This window comes from Anneissia japonica, unplaced genomic scaffold (assembly GCF_011630105.1).
Source record: "Anneissia japonica isolate Jap-2015-1 unplaced genomic scaffold, ASM1163010v1 scaffold285010_len649756_cov215, whole genome shotgun sequence".
Classification (NCBI taxonomy): Eukaryota; Metazoa; Echinodermata; class Crinoidea; order Comatulida; family Comatulidae; genus Anneissia; species Anneissia japonica.
This window is the reverse complement of record NW_022699253.1, coordinates 137,979-150,351: the sequence shown is the minus strand read 5'-3', so window position 1 is coordinate 150,351 and position 12,373 is coordinate 137,979. Positions and strand designations below refer to the sequence as shown.

General features: G+C 31.3%; 1 protein-coding gene across 1 annotated transcript in view; it reads left to right on the top strand.

Annotated features, from left to right (window-relative positions):
• Positions 1-9,276: 9,276 nt before the first annotated feature.
• Positions 9,277-12,373, top strand: part of LOC117102907 (homeobox protein orthopedia-like) — a 24,274-nt gene continuing 21,177 nt past the window's right edge. Inside the window, exon 1 of the mRNA XM_033243355.1 lies at positions 9,277-9,437. Within this exon, the coding sequence (XP_033099246.1) occupies positions 9,332-9,437 (106 nt within the window). The 5' untranslated portion in view covers positions 9,277-9,331. The remainder of the gene's footprint in view (positions 9,438-12,373) is intronic.

The window sequence follows — 12,373 nt, the reverse complement described above, 5'->3', positions numbered from 1 at the left end:
TCAGTATTCTCTATACTTGACTTGACCTTATTCAGTATACCGCAACACCATAACAATAAATAGCAAATATAACGATGATTTTCTTAAAAGTTAAATAGGCCTACTTTAAAATATAGAAAAAGAATAAAATTAAACTCAATAAAATGCGATGGTGTAGACCATGGTATACTATGATAGCCCATGAGAATTGTTTAAAAACTACTTATTTCCAATTAAAAAAAAAAAAAAAAAGATAACAATAGTAATAAAATAAAATTAAAGGCCGCATTGCATAAAATAGTACGTTAAAAAGGCATATGTGACCCAAGCCCACAAACGAGCTGTAAACTCGTCCTGAGGCCAAAATGAGTGTTTCTTATAATGGCATAGAACATAGCATTTACTTTAAAATGGCAGTTAAATGAACTCAATCGGGTGTCTGGAAACAAAGTTATGACCGTTTGAATAATTGTTATCTTATCAACTTTCATAAATCAAGTTTTGAGAAAAATGCTTTTATATTCGGCAGGTGTCTATTTACTTTCGGCAGGTTTCTATTTATTTTTCATTAGCTACCATCCGAAAATGGCTAAATTTTACCAATTACAGTTGGAATTTTAAACTCAAACTTCAGGAATAGTAAGATTAATAGTTATACTTTATTTATTACACAAAAACCCAATTCACACAAAATTCACATGCTACGTCCTATTCTGGGTATTGAGGCTTGTTTCTCAATACAGTGCAGTGAGAGTTTACAGCCTGTTTGTGAGCTTGAGTCACATATTAAAATGTGTTAATATAATTATTAAAAATATACAATTCCAGGGTTAAAATTTATAAATTTACAAGACAACGTATTAAGATATAAAACATGGTAAGAATAATACATTTAAAACATAATAGGCCTACAGTATAAAAAAAAATATTTAAAATTAATGTAATACATATCTATATCTACATCAACTTTTATGCACAAATATTAAAACAAATTGGAACACCCTAAGTCAAGTACCGTACCACTAAATTCAGCAAATTTAATATTTTTAACGAAAAGAAATAAATTGAAATGTTAACTCATTGTATTGTTATATATTTTATGTATTTTATCATTACAAATTTGGGAAAAATAAGTTTCCGAGATCAGCGGAAAACTCTAGGCGTAGGTAGACCCCATAAGTTGCCGAGCGGTGCTGATCCATTGTGTCTGTGTCACTACGGCACCTTGCCACTTGGCTTGTTGGCCCTTTTTAAAGAATTTATGCTCAGTACATTCGGTTAAGGGACCGATCGTGTGCGACGGTCAGTGGAGTATCTAGAGTATGCGAGGTGTCGCATGCCCCTCCAAAAAATGCTTGCGGCCCCCTCCCATTCTTCCCAAAAAATCACGGTCAAATAGTTAAAAATCACCTAAAATCACCTTATTTTGCGAATTAGCGCCCCTAAATTGATCATCGAGCTCCCGCCCCCATCAGCACCCCCATTTCAAGTCTTCTAGATACGCTATTGGCGACGGTCCTGTTTCCCTTTGTGGTAATAAATTATGAATCACACTATATCAGCTTGTGTCACTTTCTTGTGTACTGAGGGAGGTGGTCATCTAAATCTCATGCCAGTAAACAGAAATAAAGTTTGAGATCAGCTTAAAATCTGTTTGTTCACACCATTGGGTGCCGGGCGGTCTGCATATAATTTCAATCTCTTGCATCTTCTCGTGTTGATATACAACTGGACCCATTTTTTCGTTTCTGATTGAAAATATCTCGTTCCGTGCACAGATACATTACCACCTCTTCGCAATTTGGTTTCCTGCTTGCAACCCTTTCGACCTCCAACATACTCCTGTAGCTTGGCTTGTTGGCCCTTTTTAAGAATTTATGTTTTAGAAATTCGGTTAAGGGACCAAATAAAGTTTTCCGAATACAATCTCTTTGTTTCAATAGGCGTAGGTTCACCCAATGTGTACAGTGTATTGAAGGTGATGGTCCTTCTCAGACCAGTAGACACAAAGGTTTTTAAAACAAATTTTAGACATTATTTCAAAATTCCAAATTGTTTAAATGTCACTTTATATATTTGTTTTTCTTAAAAATCTGTTTATTTGCCATCGAACCTGTGAAAAATGACCTCATTTTATGTATTGCTTTAATATATTTTATGATTCAATAAATAATAAAGCCTAATTTGTAATTATCCACTGTGCGTGTTCAAAGGCGTCGACCCGTGGTTGAAAAGGGGGAAGGGGAGAACAGTGGACGAATTGCATAATAAATAAGTCTTGAACCTGATGCCCAAACCTTGGCTGGGGCCAGGGGGCCACCTAGGGCCTAGGAAGGGGGGGGGGGAAATGGTTTAGGAATGACCGGGATGGTGAGGAGACTTGAGCTACTCCTCATTTATAAAATGTCCCATACGGTCTGCGTCTCGTACAGCTTCTCCTAAATTAATTCCTACTGCTCGGCTTCCCGTGCCGTCCCCTGTTTATCACTAAGGGCAGAGGTATGAAAGGCGACTATCTGGCGCCTGAAAACCAGACAGCTCCGGGCAGGTGGGCCCGTCAGCCATGGAAGGCAACTCACCTAGGAGAAGGTACTCTGATTTCAAACCTGAGCAGGTGGGGCTCAATAGCCATGAAAGGCAACCCACCTAAGAGAAGGCAAACTCTAACAGAAAACCCCATCTATGGACTAAATAGAAGAGGGTGTGTGGACACCATGCAGGATCAAATCCTAGACCTGACAAAGGGCGGATGAGTTGCTAGTGAGCCAACGGCTATTCACTGCCGCAGAACTTGTACTCCGGTCGTCTACGTCAGTTGCCACTGGAATCAAGACAAGTGGTGCCAAGGATCGTGGGAACTTGGCTGTGCATCCAGTTCTCACGTTAACATTTCACGCACAGCTTCCACTTGATATTAAATCAGCCCTATCAAGAACTGGACTATTCAGCCACCAACAAACTCACCAAACCTGAATATACCAAGTGGACATCTTACTCATATCGAGGGATTGCCGATGATGATGAGGGCCCCGGAAGCTCTGGCTTCTTTAACCTTTTATAAAGTCGTATCTAATTGATTTTAAAGAATGCAATTAACATTTATTTCCAAACTACATTTTCAAAATACAGTGGCGTATCCAGGAATTAGAGATAGAGGATGCCGAGAGAGGGGCTTTTACAGATGGTGTGTAGACCACCTCAGCCCCAAAAATTGTTATGATTATGGCACCTCTAATTGGTCGGAAATGGCACTCTCAGACTTAAATTTGAATATAATTTTCTTTTTTATACACTTTTAAATTTTGAAAAATTTAGAGAGGATGGGCCGGCTGGCTGGGCCCCTTGAATCTGCCACTAAAATACTCATCATAAAAAGTTTTTCAATTTATCCTGTAATCATAATCATGCCCGCTTATATATTTTGTGCAAACTAACATTCATAAAAATAATGATTTATTATCTACTGATTAGCTTGTGACGTATTCGAACCATGAAAATCAAATAACATAAATTTAAAACAGTCACACTAACTTAGTGTCTTTGCATGTACTGACTACTGTACTTTTAAAATCAAACAAGAGGTTTTTCCTTTTCCCCTCTTTTAGAATTTCACTGATGTGTAAGTAGTATTGCGACTACACTATTGTGAGTGGAAATACTACCGTCTAATTTACGATCAAACAAGACTAGGCAGATAGGAAGCACACAAAACATTAGTTAGTATTTTTATTTTACAAACATAAGGGTAATGTTATTATGACGTCATGGCGAGATTGCGTCAACGTAACATCGGAATCCGTAAAATTTGTATTATTACTTGAATAAAGAAATAATTTAATATTTAAGAATTGCTGTGTGTGCCAAAAATAAATCATATATAATGAATAAGAAAAAATACATACACCAAACAATTGTAAATAAAAAACTAAAATTAAAAGATATCAATAATTATCAACAGTGTATTTTTATATATTCATCCATTAATTCGTTAAACCCACCTTAGGCTCACACATTTATACATTTGTTTATGGTCTATTTTCTTCTCTTTGTTGCTGTCAAGCGCCTCGAGGTTGTGACAACGTGAGGCGCAAAAATATAGAATTATTATTATTATTATTATTATTATTCAAAATTCAAAACATATAGACCTATCCGTGTCAAATGATAATTATTGTTTAATAACGGCAATATAAATTTCAATTGACTAACTATAATTTTTTGAAATTAGGAAAAACAGGAATATGTGTATGTAGATAATATTAAACACAGTATATACCGGTTTTAATAACATACAAAAGGAATAAATCGTTTATAGTATAAATTGTGCACTTTTGTGTTTGTAAATATATTGTCCTTATAGGTTTACTCGTTTCTAATTTTAACAACGTTTTCACAAAAAAAAATTAGACTCTGATAACCGTTGCACCCATAAAATCGATGGGGTGGTTACTGAAATGGTTACGAAATGTCAACTAATTGCGTTTTTACTCGGTTTTGGTCCGGAAATCGCACCGCACTTGGAACAGAGCACAAGTGAACAGATACAATTCATGACAGTCATTCGTAATTGTTGTTCTTTCTACTCACTTTGAAAAGTGGGGTTTTAACTCTTATATATTTTAACTCTTATGTTAAAAACCAAAGAGGAAAATTACCAGACTCATTTGATGATTCTTTCCATACCTTTGAATCGCATCCTAGCCACAATACAAGGAATAAACATAAATTTGTCATTGATTTCGAAAGAACAAACGTCGGACAAAACTGTTTTTTTTTTTACAGGAGGTCAAAGGTGTGGAACCGATTATCGGATGAGTTGAAAAATTGTAAAAATATTTGTTTCTTTAAATATAAATTAAATGACAGGTATATGAGGGTTTACGAAAATGAGATGGTTCGATGTAATATAAGCAACTGTATATTTTCTAATAATCTTTTATCAACTACTTAAATAAATAATACATTAACTTTATTCATAATTGATGCCTAATCATATTGGTGAAAAATAACTTACAGTAGTTCTTTAAATGTCATTTTCTAAGTTTTTATTATTTTATATAGGGCTCTGCAACTAAAAGCTTGCTTGTTCGCAGAGTTGCTTTTTACGAATGGATCATCTCCTTGTACTTATATTCTCTTTATTATTATGAATTATCATCACGTACTGTACAAATTGTTATATTATATGACAAAGGTGCAATATTACTTAAATTGAATTGAAAAATTGAACAATAGAAGATTGGTGAAAAGTTGGTGGGGGGGGGGGAACAATTGAAATGATGGCCCTCTACTTTGAAAATTGGGGGGACGTGTCTCCCTTTCCGAAACCGATCGACGCCCATGAAGGTGTTATATACTGTTTTGGATATTATGCTGTTAACATTTTGTACTTGTATTCGAATTTAAATAAAATTGAACGAATGAACGATAGCGCAGAATATTACATTTGTTATGGAGAGGTCGTCGAACTGATGACGTAGGCACGTACGGCAAATAAGGTTAGGCAACATAACATGCGTCGAAGACTCATGTACACTAGTGCAAATGCACACTAGTGCATTTTCAATGTTCGAAAATAATATGCTACTTTAATGGTTTTTAACATTTATATTGTTTGACTACATTCCATGACATCATTTATTAGGTAATTCATTCGATCCTATTGTTTTATCTGGTATAATTACTTAGTACCATACCAAAGGTCCAGTGATTGATCTTAATAGATAAGAAAGTATAATACATATTCCAAGTACCGTATTGAAATGCACGCCATCGTGTTGGTACGGTATTCAATATCACGACATTAATTATGTCATCATCAGGAATACACATGGTATCGTACAGTGAATATATTCTTAACATTTATACCAAGTATTTACTCCAAACAATTTTATTACAAGGAAAAACGAAGATATTTCAGTTTGCTATGTTTGATTGGTTACGGTATGTATTTTGACAGAGGAAAACAATCGCTTTATATACAGTATTGCAATTTACTCCAACAAGACAATGATCCTATGTTATTATGGAGGTATATATAAGCATATCACCAGAGGACTTTTTGTTTTTATATTTTTAATTACTTTTTTCTGTTAGGTTTAATTATATCATTACATAATTTCCTTGATATTTACAAAATTTACCTTAATATTTCTGGGCTTTTCTCATTGCAATTTATATATACGTAATTTCTGCCGGTGCAAGTCATTTTCTCCTATTCTACAATAGATATTTTTTAAAACAGTTTTTTATGTACTTCTGTTACTGTTCCATGTGAAAGTTCTTTTTAGGTTTCTTCATAAGTTTCATCTATAAAGATTAAATACTAGTAACATATCAAGTGTTCTTACGGTGTTTCCCCCCTTTTAATGATTACAAGTTTGGTAATTCGTTGAAATTCATTTTTGACAAAATATGAAAATAGATTTAGGAAATGTTACAAAATTGTAATGTTACAAATTAAAAAAAATATATTTATTTGTCCGATAAAACATTAGTTTGAAGATACAATTAATAATTAATATATCTATATGTCCTTATGATCTCCTATCAAATAGAAATACTAAAATTGTCTTGCAGTATTATAAGAAATATTATAAAGATAGAACTTAACCAACCTATCCGACTCTATCAGATCCTTGAGACACTAAAATATTATGTAAAAAAAAAAAAAAAATTCTAAGAGCAGTCACCCTAGTTTCTTCCTTCACACAGGCTGTGCCTGAATACCAGACAATACCCGACTGGCGGTTTCTTAAGGTAATTTTTGAATTTCTAGGATCCAGACCTAGTCTTTTGACCATTTCATATGCTCCATTGGCTAGAATTTGCATAATCCTGCTAAAAAACAGACACACAGAAAGTGGTGAATAATCTCATTGGTCAACAACTCCCTGGTGCGGGTAATAAAACGGAAAATAACAGTTTTGCATTATTGTTTATATTATCAAAATAACAACATAACCACATCAACAATAAATCTGTAGATACTCTAGATTGAATGATTTGCATAAACGAGACGCGTTGTTAGACTCATTAGTAGCTTATCACTTCACCATTTATACGGTTTGTGAAGTGCCTTGTGTCCAGTGAGCTTGCACGTCACACACCGTAGGGTATACAGTATGAAAAAAAAAAACGTGTACATGCATGTATAGTCATAGTTTTCTACAACAACAACAAAATAAATTAATAAATAAAATAAATAAATAAAATAAATAAACACAATCAAGATAATGGAAAATCAAAAACAAATCAAATGTAAAGCGAACATAATTTGTTATACATTAAACGCCAAGTTTTCCCTTTAAATGTCTTCAATCTAAAAACAAAATAATTGTGAATTACAGTGTAGTAACTACGCCCTTCCCCATCAACAAGATGTATGTATATTTACTATTTACCGATATAAAATGAAAATTTATTGCTCACAAATGCTAATATTCGATTATTGTAAGACCTACCTTGATAGTTTAACACTGGAGAGATTTATACCATCATGCTTTTCTCAATATACCTCTGAAAATGTGCTAAAGATGACAACACGATACAGTTCAGGCGTGCAGTGCGAGATCAGCGAGCTTCCTATCCTGGTGCAGTTACCGTAAATAAACACAAAATGGTGTCAAGAAAATTGTACCAAAGTTAAGTAGGTTAACTATTTTTTTGTAGTTCTCTTGATGTCTAGTTTATCTGTTAATGTTGTATCTTTAATTGTGTTGGAGTAATCCAATAGCTGAACTTCTGGGTTAGAATCCAATTCAATGATTATTTTGTATTTGTCATTGATTGGATTTTAATTATTGAATCTTTAGCAGACATGTTGATATTTGGAAATAGTGTATTTAAATGTATATATTGTAGTTATACTGTTTGAAAAAAATCTAGAATCATCCAAGTAAAACTTTGAACTCTTTATTTAAAAAAAAATAAAAATTTAAATGAATGAAAGACTAGTAAATATGACCTGTGATTTGGCGTTGCTTTATTAAAGGCTTTAGTAAATTACCTCAAAATTATATTTATGGATTGAATTAGACCTACCTATTTTGAAATACCACATGAGTTTCCATTGTTATAGGTCTATAAAATTATTACTATATTATTACTGTATAACTATAAAGTTCTGTCGATTTTACAAAATTAGTGTGATAATAGTCTATTGTTTTCATATTGCAACAACTCTAGTTAAACGTGTATCGTTTTGTCCCTGCACGCACATTATCATAATATTATTACGGATGTAGTAACACTTCTTTAAAAGTGTAATATATTAGTAAAATTACGGTAATGTATTACAGTAATTATTATTAGGCTTAAATATTATCATAATTATTACTAATAATTTATAATCAATTTGTGTAATTTGTATATAACAATTCTATGTATATATTATATTATATATATAGGCCTATATTATTATATAATTAATACATTTTAGCATTTCTAAAGTTAACATTTCACGTTTTTGAGTTTTCATTACTGTTATGCAGTATTATATATATATATAATATATATAAAAATAAATAAATATATATATATATACGATTTAATTTATAATCAATTTGTGTAATTTGTATATAACAATTCTATATATATATTCTATTATATATATATTATTATATAATTAATACATTTTAGTATTTCTAAAGTTAATATTTCACGTTTTTGAGTTTTCATTACTGTTATGCAGTATTATATATATATATATAATATATATATAAAAATAAATAAATAAATATATATATATACGATACTCATTATTATTAAAACCATTACTTTTTGAGATGCTGTATGTAATGAACATTATTGACAAGCAGCTTGCAGTTCAACGAAGTAATTATTATTTCAATTAAAATTTCTCTAATTAATACAAGTACCAATATAAAGACAAAAATAAAAATCTGAAAAAAAACTCAATTACTAAGTTTTCCAAGTCTAAGAATCAATTTATTCTAACAAAGCTGTATTCAACAGGTTCATTCATTTGGATTTTTCCATCAAATTGCCAAAACCCTCCGCAGAGTTAGTTCACACGGGAAAAATCCAATTTCCAGCTAATAACATGTTCATCAATTAAGGCTTCCCTATTGTATCGATATTACGTACGAACAATACATACAGAGACAGAGTGAAATAAGAAATAATATTCAGAGCTCGCAAGGAGGTGTGTCTTTAAGATGAGCGCTACGTTCACTTGACGGAGCTTCGTGATTGGTCAGTCATGAGTGTAATAACCGTGACTGACGTAGCGAGTTCAAAGGAAGACCTCAAAGTCTTTGCTTTATAAAGAATTCGAGTTGGAAGCATTTACGCATTCTTCTTAATTTTTAGTAAATCATTGAAGATAGGTATGGACGACATGGACGATCTGCACCTATCCCCACATGAGGGTATATTATCCGTGATGAGTGAAACCAGTGATAAGATACTCGGTTCGGCCTCTCTCCATAACACAGGTAAGCCTAACAAATTTCCGTTTTTTTTACCTACACTTGGGCTAATTATATCCGTATTCCTGTCATTTAGTATAATTTACAAGCAATCTTTATCTCTCAGTGGAATATGCCTTAACAAATTAAATTCGATAAATCGAGTTAGGGTAATTATTGCAAGTTAAGTTCACTAGAAAACTGATTAAATCCGCTGTCAAAACTGGAAGGCTAACTGATTAAGATATTATGCATCTAGACATTCCCACATAATTTTCATACTGAAAATATATTTGTGTTCTATGGAGTGAATACACATTTTACAACTAGAGAAGATGACAGTGTGGAATAACATTTTTTGGTAAATTAAGGAGTAGGAATCGTATGAAATATAACAGGGTGGCTTTTGTCTGTCAACTATCGTCTTTAAAAGTAAGTTTATAAGCCTATTCAAATTTAAATCCCATAATTTTTTGAAGACTTTAAAGTTTTTTTTTATTTGTTTTGTGTTTTGTTTGTTTTGTTTTGTTTTGTTTTTTGTTTTTTTACAGCGGATACCATAACTATTGTTAGTTTCATATTATTATTGTGTAGACAAATCTTGGATTTTTTTTCTCTAAACTTTTTGTTATGTCTTTATCAATCATGTCCTTGTGTCTTCTTGAAATTTTATTCGGAATTAAGTGTAACGAGCGTTTATGAATAGTTTAAAAGAATTTTTAAATCATTATTTAATTATATTACTATTTATCATAGGAATAATTTGTCAGGTAACTCAATTTTCATTTTAAAGTCGCATAAATACTTTTCGAAATGTAGTGGCGGAATTATGTAAAATTAAATAACCGATTCATGTTTCAACTATAGTAACTCGACATAGAATAATAAGGTTGATAATACATAAACGTTAATGCATTATGCTATGATAAATATTTATTCAAATTTAAATCCCATAATTTTTTGAAAACTTTAAAGTTGTTTTTTTTAAATTTGTTTTGTGTTTTGTTTGTTTTGTTTTGTTTTGTTTTTTTTTACAGCGGATACCATAACTATTGTTACTTTCATATTATTATTGTGTAGACAACTCTTGGATTTTTTTTTCGAAACTTTTTGTTATGTCTTTATCAATCATGTCATTGTGTCTTCTTGAAATTTTATTCGGAATTAAGTGTAACGAGCGTTTATGAATAGTTTAAAAGAATTTTTAAATCATTATTTAATTATATTACTATTTATCATAGGAATAATTTGTCAGGTAACTCAATTTTCATTTTAAAGTCGCATAAATACTTTTCGAAATGTAGTGACGGAATTATGTAAAATTAAATAACCGATTCATGTTTCAACTATAGTAACTCGACATAGAATAATAAGGTTGATAATACATAAACGTTAATGCATTATGCTATGATAAATATTTATTCAAATTTAAATCCCATAATTTTTTGAAAACTTTAAAGTTGTTTTTTTAAAATTTGTTTTGTGTTTTGTTTGTTTTGTTTTGTTTTGTTTTTTTAGATATACCATTTAAATGTCTAGGTGAGAAACTCGATTTATAAGAATATAAGAATGTACACAAGATATAGATTATTTATATACCGGTACCGTAATAATAATATGTTTGGTTACACATTCCATACATTCATATTTTTTGCTTAGATTTTTTAAATTCAACTTGGGATATTTATATTCAGCCATACGCCTAATATTTATCACACCACTAATTTTTCATTTCATTATTGTTGAAAAAGGTGTCTATGCATTCTTTTACGTGCACTTTATGTTTTCTTTAAAAAAAAAACCAATAAAATACATTGTTTTGTTGATTTGTTTTTACTGTTTTACTGCAGATTTTTTGTTTCTTTGTTTTTTTTTGTTTAAACATGGAACGTAACACATATTTTCCCCAAAACATTGTCTTTATATGTTTTAGAACTTCAGGAACGTAACGTGCATATATGTTACTTTTTTTTATTAGACATCGTGATGAAACGTAATACAAATATACAATAATAAAAATCAAAACCAAATATGTATACAAGTAATTTGTTTGTAAGTGTTACTATGGAAACTATCGATATTTTCCCCCTCTCTGTAACTTTTGACAATTCAGCATAATGCATTAATCGTAGCCTGTTATAACACCTAATGATTTTCTTATAGTTAATGTCGTATTCTTTTTAACATTTAGCAAATAATCATAATTGCCTTTAATGACTGAAATTGAAATATCCTCTTGTACCGAAGAAGAATCATATGAGATTGATTTATAATATACCATTATTTACATCTTGATATCAAAATATCGGCATCTTTTAAGTTAATTTACTAGATTGTCTTATAATGACGATACTTTTGACTATAATTTATCTATGTATACAATGTGAAAGATCGAAGCAACGCTTAATGTACAGAATGGTGTATGTATGTACACATTTGCATGCAAGGCACGAACGGGGCCCGGAGAAAACTTAGGGAAAATGCAATTTGTATTATAGGAAGATAGCAAGAAATGAGAAGTCGGTGAATAGAATGCAGACAAGAGGTTCATTCTGAAGTGTATCCTACTGAATGCTATCAAGAAAATACTCACTATCAAACTGAACTCGCCTCCAAGCATTTCATTAACATCATAAATGAAACGACTTGTATTACATATCTATTAAACCTTTCGCCGACTTCACTTAGCAATGATACTCTTCCTACCGCTACTACCACCACTGCTACTCGCTAGGTGCTAGTACACTCCACGATTTCACTGCTCATAATAGAAAAATTACTAATAAAGCAATCGAATACACTGTAATGCTACTGTTTATTGTGCTACTCTACTATGCTGCTCGTTTTAGAACTAATACCACAACAATTATTACTATTAATGTTGTGGTTGAAATTGTCGCTCCTATTATTTTATTGTTAGCATTAATATTACTGTTTTTCATTTATTTAGGTGTATATATATA